The sequence below is a fragment of the Symphalangus syndactylus genome, chromosome 15 (genome assembly GCF_028878055.3).
Source record: "Symphalangus syndactylus isolate Jambi chromosome 15, NHGRI_mSymSyn1-v2.1_pri, whole genome shotgun sequence".
NCBI lineage: Eukaryota > Metazoa > Chordata > Mammalia > Primates > Hylobatidae > Symphalangus > Symphalangus syndactylus.
The window spans coordinates 88,754,292-88,781,552 of record NC_072437.2 but is presented as its reverse complement, the minus strand read 5'-3'; the positions used below and the strand labels follow the sequence as shown (position 1 = coordinate 88,781,552).

General features: G+C 40.5%; 1 protein-coding gene across 1 annotated transcript in view; it reads left to right on the top strand.

The window, feature by feature from the left end:
- LOC129463770 (guanylate cyclase soluble subunit beta-2-like) overlaps window positions 1–27,261 on the top strand; it is a 76,535-nt gene that overhangs the window by 36,228 nt on the left and 13,046 nt on the right. Inside the window, 11 exon segments of the mRNA XM_063618513.1 lie at window positions 129–289; window positions 4,580–4,679; window positions 5,874–6,070; window positions 7,494–7,556; window positions 7,558–7,606; window positions 8,869–8,972; window positions 9,992–10,208; window positions 13,561–13,881; window positions 17,511–17,659; window positions 18,250–18,396; window positions 24,433–24,587. Of these exon segments, the coding sequence (XP_063474583.1) occupies window positions 129–289; window positions 4,580–4,679; window positions 5,874–6,070; window positions 7,494–7,556; window positions 7,558–7,606; window positions 8,869–8,972; window positions 9,992–10,208; window positions 13,561–13,881; window positions 17,511–17,659; window positions 18,250–18,396; window positions 24,433–24,587 (1,663 nt within the window).

The following is a 27,261-nucleotide window of genomic DNA, read 5'->3' as shown; positions in this document are numbered from 1 at the left end:
CTTAGAGAGTAGCTCAATAGTGTCACACAGCCAGGATGTGAACCCTTTGGAAATAAATGAAGACCACACAAAGGACAAAACACACCTCCAGGGGATTTTATTTAGGGGATATGCTTTGGTTTCTACAGGTGTCTCCATGGAAGCCATCCTGAAACTCTTTGGAGAATACTTCTTTCAATTCTGTAAGATGTTTGGCTATGACAGGATGCTACGGACACTGGGAGGAAATCTCATGGAGTTTACTGAAAACCTGGATGCCCTCCACAGTTACCTGGCACTCTCTTATCAGGTTAGGCCACTTGAGTCTGGTCTTGGCTGCCCAAGAGGAAGCAAATGCTGTGGCAGTCCTGGGCCAGCTCCCCGCCTCCCCCAACAGAGGCGCGGTTGCAGGAGAACTCTCCCATCTGCAGAGTCCTTGGTACCTGGTGTTGGTGGGCTCAGGAGTTCTTTTTGGAAGAGAATGAAAAAGAAACACCTGCTGGCCACTTTTATAAACTGGCTCACAAAAACCGATGGGATGGCCTTTTCAGATAGGGTGTGGTGTTGATTTGGAATTAAATCCTGGAGACTCATTACAGTTGGAACAAAGGCTGGAAAACAGTCAGGTTTCAGTGCATTTGCAAAAGCTCTCCTAAGGTTTCCTGGCCAGGATGGAGCTGATAAATTGCATATGCAGCCAGATTCATGTTATTCATGTATCAGAAGGGAAGACTTGACAGGGCTAAGAGCCAGAATCGAAACCATCCAATTCTGATTAACCCATGGGTGACTGACTGAGGTGTTAGGAAACTAATTTCCCTACTGGGATATATCCTTCTGGAGTTCTTTCCTTGGGTTTCTTGTTTGTAGAGCTCACTGGAAATTCAAATGCCTAGATTCTCTTTTATTTTTTGGACAAGAAAAGGTGAAAGAGCATTTATATATATCATAATAATAGTTTATTACTTTATAGAACATAGTTTAATTTTAGGGCCTTTTATACTTCACCGAGATTCTTCCTTCACCATTTCTATATTGGTGTTCATATCCACCCTTTCAGGGTTGTCATGGGGACAAAATGGGATTGTGGATGTTAAAAAGCCTCAGCAACCCTTACACCCCCCCATAGACGATAAATGGGATAAGTATTATTTTCTCCATTTTTCATATAAGGAATCAGAGGCTTGGAAGCCTTAATTGACTTCAATTATGAGTCATGAATAGTTGGGCATGAATAGCTGGGCCTGTCCTATTGTTATCATGTGAACTACTCAAGGGTTGAGGAAGTGGAAACAGCCCTGCTTATGGGGTCAGATGGGCCCATGAGACTGTCCCACTGGCTCTACCACTTAACAGCTGTGCAATCCTGGGCAGGTTAGTTGCCATCTCTGAATCTCAATTTATTTTATTTAATAATATTTACTGGGTAACTAATATTTATTGAGTGATACTATGTATCAAGTACTTTTTAAGGTATTGGACACAAACAGAGACAAAAAGGAATAAATAGGGAAAAAATAACCTACCTCATAGCAATATGTGGATTACAAGAGATAAGATGTAAAAGTCTCTAGCATTGTAATCAGCCCAGAAAAATCAGCTTTCCATAAATAAATAATAACTCTATTCCTTCCCCTTTCTTTTCTCTCTGTTCAATATGGCCAGTTTAAGAATTACGATAATTTGCATGACAACTTCCTTTCAATTTCTTAGCTAAAGCACAACAATTAGGATATAAAGAAATACAGTTAGGCCCTTTTAATTTTTTTCTAAGACATATATTTTTTATCCTGTGATCTTTTTTTCTTTGCTTTTTTATAATTTCAATTTTTAAAAAAAGATTCAGAGGGTACAAATGCAGGTTTTTTACATGGGTATATTGCATGATGCTGAGGTTTGGGGTATGACTGACGCTAACACCCGGGTAGCAAGCATAGTACCCAATAGTTTTTCAACCCTCGACCCCCATCCCTTCCTCCCTCCTCTAGTAGTCCCCAGTGTCTGTTGTTGCCATCTTTATGTCTATGTGTATTTCAACGTTTAGCTCTCACTTATAAGTGATGCTAGAGATCAATAGGATAGAACTTCTCTGGTGGTATTTGAGGACATTTTGCATATAATGAGATAAATAAAATATTTAAATATTATAATATACAAGTTGGAAGAAAATACATGCAATGATACCTAACAGCTATATAGTGCTTTTTTCTGGGCAAAGTATTATAGATTGTCTCTTTAGGCAAAAATAATAAAGTAAGATAATGTTCAGTTTTTTTGTGTCTATCTAGTAATTTGGCAGTGCCCTTAAGGTATATATTTCTGGTTATAACTGAGCCTTTAATCTTGTTATGCTTTAGCTAACCTTTATTGAGTGCTAATTATGAGGCAGATGCTAGGCTAAGTAATGTGTCAACATTGACTTACCTTCTTGATGCCATAAGAGTAGGCAGTCTTATTTTTCCTGTTATTCAGATGAGAAAACTGAGGTCCAGAAAGGTCAAGTAACTGTCCCCAAATCACCCAGGCATGGTGGCTGAGCTGGACCCAAACCCACACCGGTCTCCAAAGATCCTGCCCTGTGCTGTTCTCATTATTCTTGGGAATAATGAGAACTTTGTCAAAGATCACATGGCTTTAGGTGTACAGCCTTATTTCTGGGCTTTCTATTCTGTTCTGTAATGATACCTAACAGCTGTATAGTACTTTATTCTGGGCAAAGTATTATAGATTGTCTCTTTAGGCAAAAATATTTTTTTATTCTGTTATTCTTTGCCCTAATTCTCCACTTTTAAAAAGCCCTATTTGAAGCAAGAAATAAAAGCATAACTATATTATTTAGAGACTTAGTGACATTGACCTGAAGAACTAAAAGCACAAACCTTTGGAAGTGTCTCTGGGCAGGGGGTAAGAAGTGAGGGGCATGAAACAGGATCACGTGGACTTTCTTTCAGTCCTCTATATTGTGTTACTTTATTTTCACTATGTAGGATTTGGGTATAATTTTTAAATTAACTGTTAATTTCCTATTTTATTTATGCTTTTTATATGTGCTACCTCAACTACTCTTTACATTTTGTAAAGATGTAAACACACATACATACAAATAAATATATGTACTTTCTCTAGGTACATACTTTTGGAATTATAAAAAAAAAAATGGTATTTGAGGGCTGGGTGTGGTGGCTCATGCCTGTAATCTTAGCACTTTTGGAAGCCGAGGTGGACAAGATCATTTACGCCCAGGAGTTTGAGAGCAGCCTGGGCAACACAGCAAAGCCACATCTCCACAAAAAATACAAAAAAAAAAAAGTAGCCGGGCATGCAGGTGGCATGCCTGTAATCCCAGCTACTGAGAAGCCTGAGGTGGGAAGATCATTTGAGCCTAGGAGGCAGAGGCTGCAGTGAGCCGTGATCGTGCCACTGCATTCCAGCCTGGGCAACAGAGCATGACCCTATCTAAAAAAAAAAAATAAAAAAGTATTTGGGGAAAAAAAAGAAACCCATTTTAACTAACAACCTTTCACCATGGAAGATGACAAAGATCTTGGAAGGAACCCATCTCCTTTACCTATTCCCTCACTTGGACCAAAAGCTGTGTGTCCAGGGTGCTGAGTTGCCCACTAACTAGCTAGAGACTCCCCTAGGAAAAGTCTCTATCCTTCTTTCCTAGTGTACATCTCATTTACTGTGAAATGATACGTACTTGAATGTCAATATTTCTGAAGAAAGGGGATCTCTTCTGATGTATCCTTGAAGGTTCTCCCCCTTTTTTTTTTTTTTTTTTTGAGATCGCTCTATCTGTCGCCCAGGCTGGAGTGCAGTGGCGCCATCTCGGCACATGGCAACATCCGCCTCCTGGGTTCAAGCGATTCTCCTGCCTCAGTCTCCCGAGTAGCTGGGACTACAGGCATGTGCCACTATGCCCGGCTAATTTATTCGTATTTTTAGTAGAGACGGGGTTTCACCGTGTTAGTCAGGATGGTCTCTATCTCCTGACCTCATGATCCGCCCGCCTTGGCCTCCCAGAGTGCTGGGATTACAGGCATGAGTGACCACGCCCGGTGGAAGGTTCTACTTTCTAAATGTTCAAATTGACATCACAGATGACATTATCCTTTCAGAACAAGACATTGATTAAATCTACTTGCAAATTCTCTGATTCCCTGATATGTTGGAAAGTGAAGATGCCCATGGTCACTTGGTCACAGGCCAAGCGCAGCGGAAACTCACTAAGGCTTCCTGTTACCAGCAGACAGCTGCTTTTGAAATATGGGTAGAAACAGCATGGCACGGTGCAAAGGCTCATTTGGGAATCAAATGTTGTTCTACCATTAACCTAGGTTTACCTTCCCTGAGCCTCAGTTTCTTCCTCTTAAAATGAAACTAGTACTTGCCATATAGAGTTGTTTAAAGTACAGTAGGTATAGTATAAAATTCCTGACATACAGGAGCAGAAACAGTGGGAGTTTTTATGTGATTGGAGAGAGGGTTGGGATATAGTTCTGTATGATGTAATGGATAAATACTAGTGTTTCACAAAGCCTCAAAAGCATAATTTACACAATTTGTGTCCACTGGGAAAAATGTGTCTTTTAATTAGGAGATGAATGCACCATCGTTTCGTGTGGAGAGAGGAGCAGATGGGAAAATGTTTCTCCATTACTACTTGGATAGAAGTGGTCTGTGTCACATTGTACCAGGTATGGAAATGGCTTAGCTGGCCGCAGAGCTATGGGGCTTCTGAAGTGAGGAAGGTTTCCCCATAGATTTTCCAGGATGGCTAATAACTGGCTACCGGTAAGAAGTTAAGACTCTCTTAGAATGTGTGACTTCATATCATCTTGACCACTGCTCCCAAAGTCCTTGAGCTTTTAAAATAAGTTTCCAAAATTCCACAAAAACGAGTAATTTGTATTTTTCTTTCAACATTTTAAATTATACAGGTTTTTACATAGTTGTGATAATTCTGCATATATTATTTTGTATCAGCTCTTTATTTGCATTTAGCATTGTAGAAAAAGCATGTTTCCACATAATCTTTAAAACCACATATTAAATGGCTGAATGATATTCCATATTGTAATTATCTTAACTAATCTCCTATTATTAAATTTTCCATTGATGCTAATCTTTTGCTTTTGTAAACAATGCTATCATGAACATCTTCATACATGGTTTCCATATATATATATTTTTTTTTTCTTTTTTTTTTGAGACGGAGTCTCGCTCTGTTGCCCAGGCTGCAGTGCAGTGGTGCGATCTTGGCTCACTGCAAGCTCCGCCTCCCGGATTCACGCCATTCTCCTGCATCAGCCTCCCAAGTAGCTGGGACTACAGGTGCCCACCGCCACACCTGGCTAATTTTTTGTATTTTTAGTAGAGACAGTGTTTCACTGTGTTAACCAGGATAGTCTTGATCTCCTGACCTTGTGATCCAACTGCCTCAGCCTCCCAAAGTGCTGGGATTACAGGCGTGAGCCACCGCGCCCGGTGCTTTCCCTATATTTTGTATATAAACTTGGGATAGATTCCCAGGGGAACACTTTTTTAAACTTGATCCTTAATGCTTTTACAACTGAATTTTGCTTACATTATCTCTAGGTTTATTTGTTTGTTTAATGAGTTAAATGCCTACCTGAAATAACAAACAAATGAATAGATGCCAAACTAGAAATTAAAGTGGCATGGATATATTTGGTATCCAAACATGTATAACTTCAGTCTCTGCATATTTTTATTTAATTGGCTATTACTGAGGTCTGATTTGAAGCAGGGCCTGGGCTTGGTGAACTTCAGAATATTAATTAGAAGTTTTACAATTTGATTATTTTATGATTTTTGCTGATAAAGTTGCCTTTGGCCATCCCTTGACAATAGGTGTCCTTCTGCTGCAGGTATCATTGAGGCTGTGGCCAAAGACTTCTTTGACATTGATGTAACCATGGACATTCTTGACATGAATGAAGAAGTGGAGAGGACAGGGGAGAAGGAGCATGTTGTGTTTCTAATTGTACAGAAGGCTCGCAGGAAGATGAGAAAGACAAAGCCAAAAAGGTTACAAGACAGTCAGGGCATCGAGAGAGACCAAGAGGTCCTGGGTTTGCTGTGCCTTTAGAAAGAACAGTTGCACTTAAGTAGAGCTACCAGTCTTGGAAAAATCTATACAAACAACAGAATCAACTGGACCTTTTGTTTTTTTGTTTTGGTTTTTTACATTTTCCTTTAAGTTCTGGGTTACATGTTTTGAACGTGCAGGTGTGTTACATAGGTATGCATGTGCCATGGTGGTTTGCTGCACCTATCAACCCATCATCTAGGTTTTAAGCCCCGCATGCATTAGGTATTTGTCCTAATGCTCTCCCTCTCCTTGCCCCCTGCCCCCTGACAGGCCCTGATGTGTGATTCTCCTCTCCCTGTGTCCATGTGTTCTCACTGTTCAATTCCCACTTATGAGTGTCTACAGCTATACCACCTTGAATGTGACTGATCTCGGCAGTTAAGCAGAGTTGGTCCTGGTTAGTGCTTGGATGGGAGACCAACTGGACCTTCTAATAGTGGAATTAAGGCAAAGTTTCTCAATTTTGGCACTACTGACATTTTGAACCAGATAATTCTTTGGTGTTGATGGGGTATCTTTCACATTATAGTGTGCTTAGCAGCATCCCTGGTCTTTTCCTACTAGTAGAACCTCATCGCCTCATTTGTGGCAAAAAAAAAAAAAAAAAAAAAAAATAGAAAGAAAGAAAAAGAAATGTCTCCTGGCATTGCCAAGTGTCTGCATAGTGGGGGTAATGGATAAAATCATTCCCAGTTGAGAATTGCTGGGTTAAGGTTAAGTGGATATATACTGGGAAGCATTCTGGGATGTACCTGAGCCTGGACAATTTTTCACCTATAACAATAACCATATGAAGGGTTTGAAGTTTGAACTTGATGGCTTTTTTTTTTTCAATCCTCCTCAAATAAATTGATCTTTCCAGTCTTCAGTGCCCACTTCTGCAGCTGGAACCAGTCATAGGTCCTGAGTCAACTCAAGACTCTGTACTTGGCCACCTCAGTTGCAACTGATAGGGTGATCATTGCCTGCTTAGGTTACCACGTATGTTAGGTAAACAGCTCTCCATGCACATAGCTTGTGAAAATACCCAGATTAGGATTAGTCTGTGATTCCTTAGAGTATTTTCAAAGTCCATCTCAGAGTCTGTTCACTGCAGAATCTTCAACTACAGGAAGAAATGTTCGTGCATGATTTTCTTACCAGATATCATCCTAGTTCCCTCTTGAGATTTTCTAAAAAGTTATTGCTTTCTTTGATAGAGAAACAGCATGAGGACTAATTTGGTTAAAAAATACCGGGAACGCTAAAGTCTTGGTAGAATTGATCTTGTAAGCCCTCCTGATATTCCTCTGGCCATGGATACAGTTCCTTATTTAAAGGTGGACCCCATCACAGCAAATGGGGTTTGTGCTTCTCCAGTCATGTGACCAGGTACCTGTCTCCCTGCCATCTGCAGGCCCTCCAGGCAGCTTTCCTCAGGATGAAGGAGAAATATTTGAATGTCTCTGCTTGTCCTGTGAAAAAAATCCCACTGGGATGTTGTGAGAAGCATAGTCATGTTTGGAAAAGGTAAGTGAGTGATTCTCCCAAGCTCAGCTCTGAGATCAGAAAGATTGCTTGATTCTCAGGAGTAGCTACCAGTGTACACTGACAGGGCCAAGCCCTCTGCAATTATGTTGGCACTCGTTTCTGCAAAGCTTGGATTTGGTGACCATGGTTTTTAACTTTAAAATGTCAGGCTCTAATTGTCCTTCCATTGCCTCTCATTATTTGTGCCAGGTGACATGGAGACATCGTCTCCCCGTCCTAAGAAAAAGTTTTTGGAGACACAATTGGAATCACCCCCAACAGGTGATGGGTGGAGAGAAGGAAGATGAGCACTGATGTGCCATCAGGAACAATGAATTTTCCACAGCTCCTCTTCTGCAGTCAGGGCTTCTCCATTTGGACACATTTCTGGACTGGAGATCTGTGGATAACAACCCTAGTCGCCCAGCAAACGACACTAGATCAAGAGCCAAGAAAGCAAGTTTCTGGCTCTGTGCCTAAGGAGCTGTGTGACCCTGGACAAGAGTCTCCATCTTCTCATTTGCAAAATGCAGGCATTAGGCTTGCTAAGGTACCCCTGTGGGCACTGAGCCCGTTTAACGATTAGCACCTAACGCCTGAGTCTGAATAAGGGCTCTGATCCACTGGGAGAAGGGAGTTAGGGTGCTCTGAGTCACGGCTCAATGGGCCAGGTGACACGCATCTGGGAGAAGGTCTGCAGGGCTCAAAGGGCTGCATTTTGCGTCCTTCAAGCCATGGCAAGTGAGTCAAACACGCAATTGACATCCTTTGTCTAGGAGATTTTCATATCAAAAAGGCTCCATTTCGAATCTCTACCCCCTGCCAAATAGGACTGTTGGTTAAATTTTCACGTGCCACCCAAAACTGTCAGTCTAAAAAGCTCCATGGCAAATGTCCCTGATGCTGGGCCCGGAGCACACGCTCTGCTCTGCTAGCTCATTGTCTGGCTGTCACCATTTCAATGCCGACTCTGTGTTCATGGCGAGACATACTCAATTGGCCCAGAAACTCTTCAGTGGCAGGCAGAAACTTGGCAGGGGGCAGGAGGGCTTCTCAACCTGGTAGCAAGTTTTCTGTTTGTTTTAATTTGGAAGAAGAATTGCTGTGGCCATCTGGAGATGCTGAGGGAGCCCATGCAAAAGAAGTGAGATTGCACTTTGCTTGTGAAACACTTAAGATACTATCCCTATCCCAAGTTCTGCTCTGTGCAAGGGTGGAGGTGGGAGCTGCTTCTCATCAGCACTTTCTTTTTCTATGTCCAGGGCATCTCTTGAACACCTTTGAGCCAATTTATCCTGAGAGACTCTGGATTGAAGAGAAGACATTCTGCAACGCTTTTCCTTTCCACATTATGTTTGATGAATCAGTAAGAGACTCTTCCCTCTGTAGCTTAGAATTGGGGCTAAGCCAGGGAAGTGAGCATGATTTACAGTCCTTCATGAACAGTGGAGATTTTCAAGTCCCTGAGAAATTCCCAGGGCTTGGAAGACTAGGCTTTACCCTGGCAGGACCATTGATTTCCTTTTCATATTGTGGTATCCTCCAGAATCCAGAATGCAGAATCTTCTTCATAGGGTAGAAAGGGAGGTTTGAACTAGTAAGTGCATGGGAAAGCTTACCATTAGAAAAAAGGGGAAAAGGAAGTGACGCTAAAATTCACTACATAAAGAGACAACAGAACACAGTCAGTAGCAACAATAGGGTGGAATTCTACCCATGAACTCTTCCCATCCTTCTGACCACCATGTATGTCTCCATCCCACCCAGCTTCACATTCTGCATCTTGAATACAGGGAAGGGGTCATGTCAACTCAAGCCACTGCTCTGTGAGAGTTGTGAGCGTAACTATTTAAGTTTGATTGTTAATCCATTTCCATGGATAAAATATATGTCAACTGAATTGATTATGAACTCATTTAAAGGACACCTATTTTACTTCTTCTTTCTGTGTGTTCACTGGAGATAGTAGTGAAAGTTATCCCCCCACCCCCTTGATGGATTTCTTCACCCAGGCCTGGGTGATAGATCCAATGCTATAGAATTTGCTAGTTTCTTCATTAGTAAATGCTAGAGAGAGTGAGAGAGAGTGTTGTCTCAGAGAGTGAGGGAGGAACTATTAGCCCAATAGAGAGCTGTAACCTCAGTTCTCTTTAGTCAGAAATAAGCCTCTCAGCACTCTTGTACTATTCTTTTCTCTTTCAGACATTAGCACAGATTTGATTGTTTCAAAAAAATTTATTACTTCCATGACATTGATTCCGTTACTGACCCCCTTTCCCGATAGTGAGCCACAGAACATGGCTAGAATGTTATTTCCAAGGGAAAGTTTATGGGGAGAGGGGTTGCTTTCTATTCCTCAGTCTTATATCTGTCCTCTGTGGATAGCTAAGGGTGAAGCAAGCCAGAGTGAACATTCAGAAGTACGTACCAGGACTCCAAACCCAGAAGATTCAACTGGATGAGTATTTCTCCATCATTCATCCTCAAGTTACCGTCAACATTTTCAGCATCCGCAAATTTATCAACAGTCAATTTGTCCTGAAGACATGGAGAGAAATGATGCCTGTAGCATGGCAAAGTCAGACCACACTCAAACTTCGAGGTAATCACTCACTCCTTTCCTGTTGTTCCCTGCCTGTTTGAGAGATTGATCAGAAAGGGAAGAGGCAAAGTTTTCCAATTTCCTAAAAAGTGGGATAGGAGCTACATTGAGAACATGTTTTCTTTCTTCTGACGTTTCCACTTGACTTGATCTGTAAAGAATATATTTTATTTCCTCAACCATCTCTGGTTTAGACATAAACTATATATGTAATATAGTTACATACATAATTATAAAAGTATATACATTATGTAATTATAAAATTCTGATATGTTACCAAAATTTTCAGAATGCATGAGGTACTATTGGTATTAAATTAATGTCTGTATTTTCTGTAGCAACATGATCATCGAACTCACTATTAGTAGGGCCCACATTTTGTTTTTAATTTTAGTAAAATTTACATAACAAAATTCACCATTTTAATAATTTTTAAATGTACAGTTCATTGGTATTAAGCACATTCACTACCATCCATTTCCAGAACTTTTTTATATTGTGCAAAACTGAAACTCTGCCTATTAAACAATAACTCATTTGTCCTTCCTCAATTCCCTGGTAACCAGCATTGTACCTTCTGTTCCTATGAATTTGACAAGTCTTGATACCTCATATAAGTGGAATAATACGGTACTTGTCCTTTTGTGACTGGCCTATTTCGATTAGCATAATGTCTTTAAAGTTCATCCATATTGTAGCATGTGTCAGAATTTCCTGCCTTTTTAAGGCTGAATAATATTCCATTGTATGAATATACAACATTTTCTGTATCCATTCACCCATCAATGGACACTTGGATTTCTTCCACCACTTTGCTATTGCAAATAATACTACTACAAATGTTGGCATACAAATGTCTCCTTGAGTCCCTGCCATCATTTATTTGGAATATATATTCAGAAGTGGCATTGCTGGATTATATGGTAATTTTATTTTTAATTTATTAAAATTAGGAACTTCCATACTGATTTTCATAGTGGCTGCTCTATGTTACATTCCTATCATGGACATCAATGGACAAGTGTTCCAATTTCTCCACATCCTCATGAACACTTATTTGCTTTTTAAAAAATAGTAGCCATCTTAATGGGTGTGAAGTGGTATCTCATTGTGGTTTTGATCTGTATTTCTCTAATGATTAGTGATATTGAGCATCTTTTCATGTGCTTAATGGCCAATTCTTATTCTTCAGAAAAATGTCTATTCAAGTCTTCTGTCCATTTTTAATTGGGTTGTTTGCTTTTGCAGTTGAGTTGTAGGAATTTCTTGTACATTCTGAATGTTAACCTCTTATCAGATATATAATCTGCAAATATATTCTGTGTGTTACCTTTTCACTGTTGGTTGTGTCCTTTGATGCACAAAAGATTTTAATTTTGATGAAATCCAATTTATCTATTTTCTCTTTTGTTGCCAGTGATTTTGGTGCCACATCCAAGAAACTGTTGCCAAATCTGATGTTGTGAAACTTTTCTTCTATGTTTTCTTTTAAGAGTTTATGTTTTAGCTCTTACATTTAGGTCTTTGATTCATTTTGAGCAAATTTTTGTATATGCCATGAAAGGGCACACATTTTGAGCTATCTTTCTATTAGAGGGATGTTTAGTTATTCCAGGGATAAGCACAGGTAGAGCTGGGGGGATGTCCAAGGGGAGAATGACGTGTTCTGGGAACCCGAGTGAGGTATAGAGTGGAGTGATGGGAGAGGAGGCTGGCAAGATGAGGACTTGAACTCTATCATGCAGCTGGAAACATGTTGAAGTGTCTGCCATGATCAGATTTGATGTTTAGAATGATCACTCTGGAGGTGTGTGAAGGATGGGTCCGAGTGTAGAGAAAATGGATCCTGGGAGGCCAGACAAAGGCTGCTTCTGGAGTGCAGGGAAGAAACTCTAAGGTGCTAAACTCTGGCAGTGGCACTGGGGTGGCAATTGGAGGATAGACTCACAAGATAATTAAGGCAGGACTTGGTGACTGGATGTAGGGGGTGGAAGAGAATCGTTAGGATAATAATTAGCTTCCTTGATTGGGTAACTGGGTGATGAAGGTGCAATTAACTGAAAAAAAGACGTAATGTCCTTGAGGCAGGGATTTTTGTCAGTTTGAGTCACTGCTGTATCCTCAATGCTTAAAACGGTGTGCCTAGCTCATCATAGGGACTAACCACATATGTAATGAAAGAACTAATAGAAAGACAAGATTTGTGTAGGGGATTGAAGATGAGTTCAGTGCAGATATCCATGAACAGATACCTAATAGGGAGAACAGAAGAAAAAGAAACACTATTCATGGAGGTATTAATTGTCACAATCATCCTAGAGGGTACTTTGGCAATATGTATCAAAAGCCTTAAAAATGAGCATATTCTTTGTCTAAGTAACCCGTGTCTGAGAATATATCTTTTTAACAAACTAACTAGCCATGATTATACACAAAGACTGCCTCAAGCTTATTCATCGCAATGTTGTTTATACAATGATAAGCTAGATATAATACAATCAATACTAGCTTATTATTTAATAAAATGCAGTACGAGCAAGGTAACCAGCAAAAATTAAGATGCATATCTATATTTAATACTATGAAAGAATATGTTATATATTTTAAGTGAAAAATTCAGATTATGAAAAGAAGATGCCATGTAATTCCTCTTTTTTTGTAAAACAAAGACATACTACAAAATATTAACAGTAATTTTCCATGTGGTATGATTATGGGTGATGTTTACTATTTTCTTTCACTTTTTTTGTTTTCCACAGTGAATGTGTACTGCTTTTACAATAACATAACAAACATATCTATTTTTAAAGAAATACACATATTGAGTTCAGGAAGCAAGGTTTCTCTGGAAATTCAGATTCAGTCAGCATGGTGTAGGATGCAGTTGTGTGATGCTAAATGAGAATACCAAGACAGAACCCTCAGGAACACTAACGTTTAAGGAATGAGATTAAAATAATGTAAATAAAAAATTCAAAGAATTAGGGGACATCTCAGAGAGAAAGCAGTGTCAGAGAAGTCCTAGGAAGTGAGATTTCAGGAAGAAGGGTCTGGTTAACAGCATCAAACAGCAGAAAGGCTGAGTAAAGAAAAGGCCAAGAAACTTGTGTTGGCATCAGTAGCATGGAGGCCATTGATAGATGGTAGCCACTTCAATGTAGGCAATGGCCAGAGCTGCTAGGGAAAGAGGGGAGATGAATAAGTTCTCACAGACCTTGGGTAAAAGAGAAAGAGCGTGACTGTGCAGTGGCTAGAAGCACACAGTGTGGGAGATGATTGGTTGTCCAGCGAGCTCGTCTCAGTCCCTACTGGTGACATACTCTATTGTTGCATTTCTCTCCATGACGGCAAGGCCAGATGATCTGGATGGAGTCCATGCGGTGCATGGTGTACCTGTGTTCTCCGAAGCTCCGCAGCCTGCAAGAGCTGGAAGAACTCAATATGCATCTTTCTGACATTGCCCCCCATGACATCACCAGGGATCTCATCCTCCTGAACCAGCAGCGGCTGGCTGAGATAGAGCTGTCCAACCAGCTGGAAAGGAAGAAGGAGGAGCTACGGGTCCTCTCCAAGCACTTGGCCATTGAAAAGAAGAAAACAGAGACCTTGCTTTATGCCATGCTGCCCAAACATGTGGCCAACCAGCTAAGGGAGGGCAAAAAGGTGGCTGCAGGTAAGGCACCCTCTCCTGCACAGGGTCCTCTGAGCAGAGGGTGGTATGTCTTAGTGGTCAGAGCCACAGGCTTTGAAGCCAGACAGAAGTGGTTTTGAATTCTGGCTCTGTCACTTGTAAGTGACATGATCTTGGGGTAACTACTCCACCTGCACATTCTTAGGTTTGTTCTCTCTACATTGATAATAATAATAATAAAAGTAATACAGGAGTGAAACATGAATTATATAAAAATGGTTGTCAACCACACACACATTAAATTCTCTAAGAATTTAAGGATGTGTCCTGAGACTGGCCTCATTACTCAGTGACAATGGGTAGGGTTCTTAACTATAACTAGAAATACTACACTCGCACACTAGTTAAATCATAGGGTTCTTCTGAGGACCATTCTGGGACAGTATACTATTTATGGAGGCAGGCATGCCGTGTTTACCCTGAACTCACTTTCCATTTGTCATGGGATTGTGTTCATTCACCAGACATGCCTGGCAAACTTACTCTGTGCCAGGGTGCTGCTCCAGATCTGGGGACACAGAGGAGTTTACAGCCTTGTGAGTTTGATAGATATATGCAGAATAAATTAATGGGGGTGGAAATGACCAAAGGAAAAGAAACTAATTTGCATTAAGGAGCAATTATTGTGCCAGGATCCATGTTAGACATCTTACATGTGCTGTTTCATTAAATTTTCTCAACATTTCTATGAGGGAGGTGTTGTCCATACCATATTGCTGAGCATATTGACATTCAGCACAGCTGATAAATGAAAGAGCTGGAGACTAACTGTGTTAAGGCCATCTAACTCCAAAATCCATACTCTTTCCATCACATAAGGTGCTATGGCAACATGGGGACAGGCAAATTAATAATAAATAGATGTCAGGAGATAAGGAGATGGGGGGTGGGTTGGAGTTGTGGAGGCACCTCTCAAAAGTGTGTGACACTGGAGTTGGGCCTTGAGGCTGAATTTCAGCAAGCAAAGAGGAAAAAGGCATTTCCAGAGAATGGGCTAGTAAGAGCAAAGTTAAGGCAATGTGCAAATAAATACCATGGGGCATGTTCCCAGAGCATGGGATATGTGGAAAAGTGGGGTCTGGTGACACTGAGTGGGTAGGGTGGGGTTCAGGTGATGCAGTGATGAATCTGGACTATTAAGGAAAAGGAAATTGTCTTTTATTTTGTAGGCAGTGAGAATTCATTGAAGTTTCTTCTCTTATTATGGAAGCGACATGATGAGTTTTATAAATCCGATTTTGGCTGCAGTGTAGTGAATGTGTGAGGTGGGGCTGAAAGCCCATAAGGGCACAGCTGATTGATGGTAGAGGCCTGAACTAGGGCAGCCTGAGGAAGAATCAGCAGGATTTCCTCACTGACTAGATGGGGAAGGTAAGACAGAGGAGGCAGGCATGGGTCTGAGGCTTCTTGCATGGAAAAATGGGATGCTTTATCCTAAGACAGGGCCAGAAAGAAGAGCAGGGTTGGGGGAGAATAATAAGGTCCATTTTAGAACCATTGAGCTGGAGATGTCTGTGGGATACTCCACATAGCCTGATCGTGGTAGGAATCTTAGTGAGAGCTCATAGGAACATTGTGGCATGGAGCTATACATCTGGCAGTTATTGCAGTGTGGGCAGGGTTAATCATAGACTCTGTGAATGGTGGATAAGATCACATAGAGGACAGGAAGTGAGAAGAGAGTGGAGTATTACTCTTTAGGGAACTTTTAAGAAGGTTGAGAAGCCAAGGAAAGATATAAAACAAGGAGATCAGAAAGACAGGAGGAATATGAAGAGAGGACGATAGGCCAGAAGCCAAGGAGAAGGGAAAGTTCCACAAACGGGAAATTACCATCAGAGCCTTAACTAACAAAGAAGGCACCCGGCTGTGTTCAAGGAGTCATTGATTCACTCACTCGATGTTTATTGAGCATTTCCTATGTGCCAGGCCCTGCTTTAGGTGCTTGGGATATGGCAGAGATCTAAACTGACAGTCTCCTGTCTCATGGAGCTTTGTATTCTAATGGGGAGGTAGACAATAACCAAATAAACCATTCCATACGAAATATGAGGCCGGGCGTGGTGGCTCACGCCTGTAATCCCAGCACTTTGGGAGGCTGGGCGGGCAGATTGCCTCAGCTCAGGAGTTCGAGACCAGCCTGGACAACACGGTGAAACCCTGTCTCTACTAAAAATACAAAAAATTAGCCAGGCATGGCGGCATGTGCCTGTAGTCCCAGCTACTTGGGAGGCTGAGGCAAGAGAAATGCTTGAACCCAAGAGGTGGAGGTTGCAGTGAGCCGAGATCGTGCCACTGCACTCTAGCCTGGGTGACAGAGCGAGACTTTTGTCTCAAAAAATATATATATATGTGTATATATATTTACATATACACACACACATATAGATGCATATATGTATATGTGTGTATATATTTACATATACACACACATATATATTGTGTATATATATTTACATATATACATTTAAATATATATATTTACATATACACACTATATATACACATATGTGTGCATATATATGTAAATATATATGCACACATATATATATACACATACATATATACACATATATGTGTATGTATATATATGTAAATATATATGCACACATATATATATACACATACATATACATACACATATATATGTGTGTATATATATGTATATATATATATATAATGTCACATGTGTATGGAGTGGGTGGAAGGCAATTGAGCTAAGAGGTTAGCCAGTCTAGGGGCTATTTTATACAGGGTGGTCAAGAGAGTTCTCACTGAGTTGGTTACATTTGAAATGTGAGTAACAGGCCCTGTAGATATTTGAGAAAAGTGTCAGGCAGAGGAAACACCTGTTTTTTTTAGGTGTAGAAGCCCGAAGGCAGGAGGCACTTGGCATGCTGGAGAAAGCCCATGAGGCCAGTGTGGCCAGAGTGGAGGAAGCCAGAGGGACATGGGGTCAGAGAGGTGGCAGGGACAGAGGTGGGGGGTCCTCTCTGTAGGCCATGGTCAGGACTTTGGGTTGCATTCTAAGTGTGATGGAAGTCATGAAAGATTTGAGATCAAAGAATAGGAGATCTGACTTAAACAGGGCATCTGGCTGCTATGTGGAAGTTAGCATGAATGGGGGCCAAGGTGGAATCAGGGGCATGATTTAGGAGCAAGTGTTCAGGACAAGGTAGCTTCCCTGCCATACAAAGACGGGGACCCTCCACTTCACAGTGACCAGTCTCTGTCAGCCCTGTCCCCAGGCCTCCTGTAGCTCAGGCTCTGCTTGGCCCACTTGCTAGGGGCCCCTTCTGTCCTCTCACAGCACTGGTCGCATCTTACTAGAAGCATTTGTTCACTTTTATGTCTCCTTCATTAGACTGGGGGCTCCTTGGGGGCGAGCGCCTGGTCTGCTTGACCCCTGTGATATGATTCTCCTAGTAGGACTAGCTTGCAGCGGGCACTCAGTAAACGTGTGTTGGGTGATGTTGAATGGAGAATGGCATCCGGCTCCTTTTCCCACAAGGCACAGGCAGGTTTGATTCTCACAGGGCCTCTTAATCCAGAATTCATGGACTTATTAGTCGATCTCCTTGTTTCTCACTGATACCTGGTTTCTGTTGTAGGAGAATTTAAAAGCTGCATGATTCTTTTCAGCGATGTAGTGACATTTACTAACATCTGTACTGCCTGTGAACCTATACAAATAGTGAACATGCTGAACTCCATGTACTCCAAGTTTGACAGATTAACCAGTGTGCACGCGGTCTATAAAGTAAGTGTCTGTGCAATGTGGGATGTTTCACGGTGTGCTCACGCAGGGCGAGTGCTTGATTCGAAGTCTCCCTTTGCCTCTGTCTGCGTTGGTCTGGGGTTTGGTGTGCATGAGTGTGGGGTCAGAATAAAAGCTGAAAGGGAATTGGAAGTATTTTAGGAATTCTAGTTTTTAGGAATTGTTTTTAGAATGCTCAGTGCTAAGATGGCACTCTGGTGTCCTTGAGGGGCACCTGGATGTCAGATGTTTTCCTAGAGCATAGTTCTCCTACTCCTAAATTCAGCAGAAAATAGAACCCAAACAATGTGTTATCTCATATATACCATCACGTAACTACTCCAGGAGCTTCCACTTCTCTGGGATTTGTTTCCACCAAAAGCAGGAAAGGCCTTTTGGCTCTCTCATGGTTGTTTCCTGAGTCCTTTTCCTTCTCACCTCCTCCCTCATGCCCCTCATACCCTTAGCAAAGAATCAATCACCAGCTTTAGTATAGTCCCTTTGTCAATATATGGAAAATGAAAAAAAGTGTAGTGACATGTTTAGTGCATGAAGGAATCCCTCTGAATACCTATTTTTTTTTTCTCTGATAGGTAGAAACAGTAGGAGATGCTTATATGGTGGTAGGAGGTGTACCAGTGCCTATTGGAAGCCATGCTCAAAGAGTGGCTAATTTTGCCTTGGGGATGAGAATTTCTGCAAAGGAAGTGATGAATCCTGTTACTGGAGAATCCATCCAGGTACAGAGCAACTGAGTACTTGGCTTAATGCCAAACATCTCGCACATGAAAGTAGAATTCTGCTTATGTGCTTAGGTGATTACTGGGTAAGTTGCCGTCATTAAAATGGGTAATGTATCCTAGCCCTTTTCTTCTCTTGCATATGTCCCTAATAGAGATATTCCTAAGGCTACTATAGTCTCAACTTTTCTCAAATTTCAGAGGCTGCTGCGGTGCTCAAGGTTTTCCTACGATTGACTGCAAGCTTCCTTTGTTGGTAATTTAGGACAGTGCTGAGCAGTTCTTCCTATTTACCTAGCAGGGCTCAATCCATCTTAAAAACCAGCTCATTTATAATTCCTGCTTTTTTGTTCAAGCATTTCAACAAGTGGTTCAGGTTTAGTGAGCAGCCAACTTTTCCTGCTTAGGAAATTATGTCTCCAGCATGCCATCTGACAGGTTCAGAACTCAGGCTGAGGTGTGAAGCTGCCTGCAGTCAGCAGGCCAGGCACCGTGATGCCGTAAGATATGTGCACATGTACCCTAAAACTTAAAGTATAATAATAATAAAATTAAAAAAAAAAGATATTCAGAATGGCTTTCCTTCCACCACGTGGCCACTAGCGAGACATCTGCTCGCCTTTCTCACAGAAAAGTACGCTTCCAAGTCTGGAAGTTTGTTCACACTCTAAAAAATTTGAACAGTTTTGGAGATGAAAAATGAATGTCTTCCTCTGCTGGCTCAGCAGATCCTAATGCTCCTCGGATGGCTGAGAGCGGCGTCTCTCTGCCTTTGATTTCTAAATCCTTCCTCTGCTAATATCAGTCAGAAATTCAAAATAAACTAGTCAATTCAAAATAAACAAAGCCAACTATAAGATGGAATATGATTTTTCCACATTATAACCTTTTTACAGGAGATTCTGAAAATGTGCTGCACTCACTCTGACCATGGTGAGTTACAAGCTGAGAAACAGTGCAGATCATGGCTACAGCATCTACTGTAGTCTTCTAAGTAAAAGCTGGCCTTAGATAGTCACAAGAACAAGACAGCTGCCATAATGACTCATTGTAAACACAGTGTGCATCAGTGGAATAAAAATCCAATGTAATAAATAAAAAATCAGGATGAGAGGTAATGAGGGAAGAGATATAAGAAGGTTAGGTAAGAGATAAATGTTTCAGTTAAAGGACGCTTGTGTAAGTCACTGGTGAAAAAATAAAAATAAAAATGGAAAGCGTAGTGTGCGTGTGTGTGTGTGTGTGTGTGTGTGTGTGTGTGTGCATGTGTGTATGAAAGGGTCATAGCGCCAGAGATGAAAATAATGCTACACCAATAAGAATGAGATTAGACAATGAATTCTGGGAAACTCTCAAGGTGGATTTACCAAGAAAAAAATAGGAAAGGATGTTAGCAATTCCAAGGTAAGACTATGGACATAATTAGGAGCATCATTAAATATCCACCAGAAACAGCATACCACATGGGTTTATTCAAGGATGTAGGGGAAAGAACTGGAAATACTTTCTCTCTTAACAGAATTGTGCAATTATTTTGCACTGAGATATTCTATTATTTTATTCATATAGCTTTAATATACATTTACTGAGATCCATCCATGTATGAGACAGTATTACTCAGTGCTTTGAAGGGTTCAGAGAATCCTCTTTTCCTAGAGGAAGTTACAATTTTATTTCAAGGAGAAGAAAATCTAGAAAGTAAAAACAACAAGCAATCTGATTAGGTTGTAGAAAGCTGTAAGAGACTGTTGTTCCCATGCTAGCAGTTGTTTTTTTTTTTTTTTTTTTTTTTTCCCACCAGAAAGCAAAGGAATCAAAATAAACTAAATTCCAGGAAGTGACAAACCCTTTCAAAGAGAAGTCACCCATAATTGCATTCAATCTTGGCAGGGCAGCAGAAGAAGTAATCCACCAGAGGTGAGGGTAGGGATAAGCCTGTCTAAATTTTAGTGGATTTTTAATGGTCACAGGGCTGAAACAACAGGTTAGAATGCCAAAGAGTCCCAGCCACAGAGTCTGTACTCATCTACCAACTCTTCCTCATAGGCCAGGTGCAGGGGATTAGTCAGCCAAAAACTAGGACAGGAGAGGAGAGCTGAGAGAACTCCCGAGTCCCTGAGGTGTTTGGGGCCTTTCCCAAATGCAAAGCAGTGGCCCATTAAAGGCTAATGTTAGAGTAAGAGAACTGAGAGAAATCCAGCTGAAGTACTCTTCGTCTTCACCAAGTACACTACGATGACCTTTTGAAATATGAGGGCAAGGAGGAGTGGCAGAGAAAATTTTCCCAAGGTGCAGAGAGCCAGGGTGGGACTGAAGAGCAAAGAGACTTCTGAAAATCTCACTATTGGGCTGTAATGCAGAAGGAGATCTCCTACAATTCCAAAAGCTGTGGATTGGCTGTACAGTATTCAAGGTCCTCAGAGCCTTGCTGGTGCTCAGATTCTAAGCTCTGCTGTACTGAAAGTTCTGATTCAGCCTTCATAATATTTGAAACCAGTGGTGCATGGAATCTACCAATATTTCTAGAAAAGCCCTGACCCAACTCAAATATGGATTAGATTTACTTACTGCCCATTCCAGCAGCCTAATTCTGTAGGGATGTAACATTTTCTGGAGGATAAATATTATCTACTTCAGTCTCTACTGTATTTTCACACACAATATGGGTCATTCAATTAGATAATGAAAAATATGAGATGCAAGAAGAAACAAGAAAATAGTAATGTAGTGGACAGCCAATAGAGAAAATAGCCAATAGAAGCAGGTCCAGAAATAGCCTAGATGTTGGAATTATCAGATAGAATCTTTAAAATAAGTCTGATAAATATTTTAAAGGGTCTATAATAAAAAGAGCAAAACAAGTGTGAAGATATGGGAAATACATACATACTGTCTATATTTACATCTATATCTATATCTAACAGAAAACTATGACATCAGAAATCAGAAATAAAGAATTAATTTTATGGGCTTAACAAAGACTAGACACAATAGAGAAAAAAATCAGGGAATTTGAAGACAGAGAAATAGAAATCATCCAAACTGAAATGCAAAGAAGAAAACAGGGTAAAAAAGGGGAACAAGACACTCTATATCTGTAGAACAATATCAAATGGACTCCCATATATGTAACTGAAATGCTAGAATGAGAACAGAGTGAGAATGGGTAAGAAGAAATATTTGAAAAGATAATAGTTGAGAATTTTTCAACATGAAGGATATCAATGCAGACATCCAGAGCTCAGCAAACCCAAGCAGAATAAATACAAAGGCAACCACTTCCAGTTAAAGCATACCAAAAACCCTACCCAGTGCAATAAGCAAGAAGAAGAAATATAAGACATTAAGTTTGGAAATGAATGAAGAAATAAAATTATCATTATTCACAGAACAAATAATGGTTCACCTAGAAAATCTTATACAAACTACAGGAAACCACAAGATCTAATAAATGAGTTTAGCGAGGTCATAGCATAAATAGAGGAAAATTAATTAAATTTTTATATGCTAAGGACAAAAAATTGAAAATCAAATAAAAAGAAAATAAAATTAAATTTCTAGGAATAAATCTAACAAAAGATATACATGACCTCTATGCTTAAAACTATAAGATATTGCTTAGGGAAATTAAAGAAGACCTAATTAAATGGAGAGATATACCGTATTCATTGGAAAACTCAATATATTTAAGCTGTCCATTTTCCCCAAATTGATGTATAGATTCAGTAGAATACCAATCAAAATCCCTGCAGGCTTCTTAGAAAATATTCACAAGCTGATTTTAAAATTTATATGGAAATGTAAAGAATCTAGACTAACCCAAACACTCTTAGAAAATAACAAAATTGGAGGATGTACACACTAATTTTAAGACTTATTCTAAAGCAATAGTAAAAAAAATACAGAGTGAGATTGGGAGAAGAATAGACAAAGAGACCACTGGAGCAGCACAGAGTGTCCAGACATAGACTCCATGTTTAGTCCATTGATTTTTGACAAAGGCACCAAACAACTGAGTGGGGAAGGCAACCTCTTTTTAAAAAATGATTCTGTTACCATTGAATATCATATGGAAAGAAAAAATGTACCTCAGTTCTACCTTACCCCATATACAAAAAAACATTTGATATATATCACAAATCTAGACATAAAATCTGAATCATAAAACTTCTTGATGGAAATAAAGAATAGCATCATGACTTTGGGGTAAACAATGATTTTTTTTTTCTAGATAGGACACAAAAAGCACTGACCATGAAGGGAAAAAAATGACAAACTTCATTGTTACGGGCTGAATTGTGTCCTGCCCAAAATTCTTGTTTTGAAACTCTAGTACTCAGAACATGACTGTCTTTGGAGCTAGAGCCTTTACTGAGTAAAATGAGGCCTTAACAGTGAGCCCTCATCCAATGTGCCTGATGTCCTTATAAGAAGATGAAATTTGGACATAAAGAGACACTAAGAATGCATGTGCACAGAGGAAGGACCGTGTGAGGACACAGCAAAAAGGTCGACATCTACAAGCCAAGCAGAGAGGCCTCAGGAGAAACCAACCCTGCCCACAGCTTGATCTTGGCCTTCCAGGCTCCAGAATTGTGAGAAATAATTTCCATTGTTTAAGCTACACAGCCTGTGGTATTTTGCTATGGCAGCCTAAGCAGATGAATACATTCATCAAAATTAAAACATTCTGCTTATTAAAGAAAATAAATACACAAACCCACAGACTGATAAAAATATTTGTAATACATACATATTACATATCCAAATATGTGTACTTCTCATACACATTAACAATAAAAGACAAACAGCTCAATTTTTAAAACAGGCAAAAAATGGAACAGACTTTTTACAAAAGAAAATATATGAACGGCCAATATGTGTGTGACAATGTGCTTAATTTAACATCATTAGTCACCAATTTAACGCAAATTAAGACCACAGTGAGATATCATTTCACACCCACAAGAAGGCCAAATGATGGTGAAAATGGGAGCAACTGAAAGTGTCACGTTGCTGATAGAAATGTAAAACAGTAGAACAATTTTGGAGAATTGCTGGGTAGTTTTTTTGCTTGTTTTATTAAAAAATAAAATTAAATATGTATCTACCTTGTGACTCAGAAATTCCACTTCTAGGTATTTACTTAAGAGAAAGGAAAACATGTCTACAAAAATATCTGTACAGAAATGTTTATAGCAGCCTTAATCTTAATAGATTCAAACTGAAAAATAATCTAAATGTTTGTGAAAAGGAGACTGGATAATGAATATGGTGTATTCTTACAATAGAATACTATTCAGTGATAAAAATAATGAACTACTGATATGTAAGACAATATAGATGAATCTCAAAAACATTATGTTGAGTAAATGAAACCGGATATAAAACAGTATATACTATATGATTGTACATATGTGATGTTCTAGAACAGGCAAATCATTCTTTGGTAAAAGAAATAAAAAAGGCTGGGCGCGGTGGCTCATGCCTATTGTCTCAGCACTTTGGGAGGCTGAGGCAGGTGGATCACCTGAGTTCAGGAGTTCGAGACCAGACTGGCCAGCTGGCCAACATGGTGAAACCGTGTCTCTAATAAAAATACAAAAATTAGTCAGGCGTGGTGGGGGGCGCCTGTAATCTTAGCTACTCTGGAGGCTGAGGCAGGAGAATCGCTTGAACCCGGGAGGCGGAGGTTGCAGTGAGCTGAGATCGCGCCACTGCACTCCAGCCTGGGCAACAAGAGTGAAACTCCATCTCAAAAAAGAAAAAAGAAGAAATGAAAATGTAGTTATCTCTGCTGAAGAAGATGGGGAGACAGCTTAACTAGAAGGGGCACAAGATAATTTTTCAAGGTAATGGAACTAGTTTACATTTTATTTTGGGTGGTGGTTACAGGGATATAAGCACTCGTCAAAACTCATGGAGCTAAACACTTTAATATTTGGTTTTTTTTATTTTATGTAAATTATATCTCAACTTACAGATAAAAGCAAGAGTATTAGATGTTCTCTTTTCAGTGATGCTCTCTCTGTACAGATCAGAGTGGGGATCCATACTGGACCAGTCTTAGCAGGTGTTGTAGGAGACAAGATGCCACGGTACTGCTTGTTTGGTGACACTGTGAACACAGCTTCTAGGATGGAAAGTCATGGGCTTCCCAACAAAGTGCACCTCAGCCCCACAGCCTACAGGTAGCCTTCCATTTATTCATGCCTTCCTTTGTCCCTCCCTCTTTCTAGAACTTACAGAGTGCCTAGCAGCCATGGGTTGGGGTAGTGCAGGAAACTCATGTTTTTTCTTCCATGTCTCAATGGCTTACAGAAGATATTGTGGCAGATAATAAATTTAGCTGCTCTTCTAACTGTAACATAGTTTTTACTCTCAAGGAGCATATAGTTTAGTTCAGAGAACAGCAAATTATAACCCCACAGACCAAATCTAGTCTGCTGATCATTTTTGTAAATAAAGTTTTATTGGAACACAGCCATGCACTTTCATTTACATATTGTCTATGGCTGATGTCATGCTACAAAGGCAGAGTTGAATCACTGCAACAAAGACCATATGATACACAAAGTCTAAAATATTTACTATCTGGTCTTTATTTATATAAAAAGTGTGCTGACCTTTGGTCTAGCAGAAGAAAAAAGAAAAGTTGTAGTTGATTATTTTTAAAGTGAGATAAGTACAATGATAAATATGTGCATAAAACAATACTTATAGTTTCTTGAGCACTTAAAATAGGCCACATTCTATTCTAAGTTCTTTTATATATTAATTCATTTACAGTTGCAACAGCTCTGTGAAGATACATTATTATTATTATTTACATGAAAGAAAAGGCACAAAAAGGTTAATCATTTGCCTCAGGACCAGGTAGGCTAGGAAGGAGAATAGCTCAGATGCTGCCCACAGAGTCAGAGTTCAGTGTTCCCCCTTTAACTGCTGCACTCTTATCCTCAAGGTAGTCACCGGGGGTGCCATGAGAGCCCAGGGCAAGGGTGCTTGACCCAGTAAAAAAAAGGGCTTCATGGAGGAGATTCCTGAGCTGAACCTTGAGCAAGGAGTTCCAGAGTAAAATTTAGCCAAAATTGGGGTATTGGGTGTAAAAAGTGGGTAGAGGCTCACATGTAGAATAGGTGCAGAGAACTATAAACACCTGAGCTTTTCTGTATTGGAAAATATGAGGCAGGAGCAATGAGAGCTGCACATGCCTTACTGAAGGGCAAGGGCCCTGTGCCGTAGATGAGGAAAAGTCCCCAAGGAATGTGAGGTTGAAGACAGTGACAGGGTCAGGGTCCTATTTGACACTGACCACTCTAGAGACCCTGAAAGGACATATTTGAGAACCAGAAAATGAGATAGATGATACCTGTTAGGAGTTTGGTCTGAATCAGAACATTAGTGGTGGGAATATGGGGGAAAATAAAACCAGCTAAAGTAGTTAGAAATGGGGGAGGAGAAGAAAAGAGGAGCCCAGGTCTCCATTCTGGGTGACTAGGGCTTGAATGGTGGCCTCGCCATCTGCAATGGGACAAATGAGAAGTATCCCAGATCATAGGGGCAGGCAATGAGTTTAGGTTGGACACATTGGGTTCAAAAGTACTGTGGAACATTCAGCTAGAGGTGCCACAAAATGGATGGAGTTGAGTTATTGAAGATCCAGACTTGGAGTAAGTAACATATCGGTGGTAATTACAGTCATGAGAGTTGATGAGATCAACCCAGGGAAGGATGTAGTGTGCAAAGAACAGTGGGAAAAGAATGGAATCCTGTGCAGAACCAACATTTAAGTGGCACAGAAGGAAGAGGAGCCCAGGGAAGAGACAGGAGAAGAAATACTCAGAAAGGACCAGGAGAGTTGAGGGTGAGAAGCACTCTTGTGGATGACTTTAGGAAGGAGGAATTGAACAAAAATGTCAAATGTAGTAATAAGGACTGAAAAATACTCACTAGAGGTTTTGGGGACATTCTCAAAAGTGGTTGTAGTAGAATGGTGTGATAGACCTTGGGCTGAAGAATAAAAAAGAGAAAATTTGTATGAGATTAAAGCAGGTGAGAGGCTGTTTTGTTTGCTTCTGTTTAGGATGGAAGAGACATAAGCACACTGAAAAGCAGAAGGAGAAAGGCAAATGGAATGGGAGCTGAAGATGAGCGTGGGGTGGCCAATGGAGCAAGGCCCAGAGGTGGTGGGAAGGTGGCATGGGTGAGGAGCCCCTGGACAAGAAAGATACCTCATCCTTGGAGATTGGGGGACAGGATGGTGTGGTCATGGGGTGAGAAGTCACAGGCTCTCACCTGTAATCAGTGTAATTTTGTAGATGAATCAGGGCATAAAGTAGGAGGCACAGCCACTAGTGTATGAGTGAGGGGAGCAGATGCCAAATGGAGGCACATGAGGAGGGTGCTGAAGGTCTGAACTCTCTACCAACCTGGCCAAGGACAAGGGAAGGCTCGATGGAGTGCCGAGGCAGGTGGTCATGAATTTGAATCTTCATTGGTCTGAGTGGTTCTTTGGCTTTTCTCCAACATCACTTGGTGGCCAGTAAATAAATAAACAGGGAAACATTTTGAAATTACCCCATAGCTCTGTCTCTTTTCATGGTCCCTACCCTATAGTCCTCCTCCCCAGTTCCTTGGCAGACAGAAATTATGGTGGAGAAAGCTTGGGTAGTTAGGATGAGCATAGTAGCAAGCATGGGGTATATGGTGCACTTGGGGAAGATGGAAAGAAGAGTGTTGATACCCAAGAGTCTTACGTGGCAGAACCATGAAAGGTGGTGTCCACATGGGCACTGACAGCATGGTGTGTAGAAACATGAGAGATGCCCATACGAGGGGTGAGCTGGAGGGAGGAAAATTGGT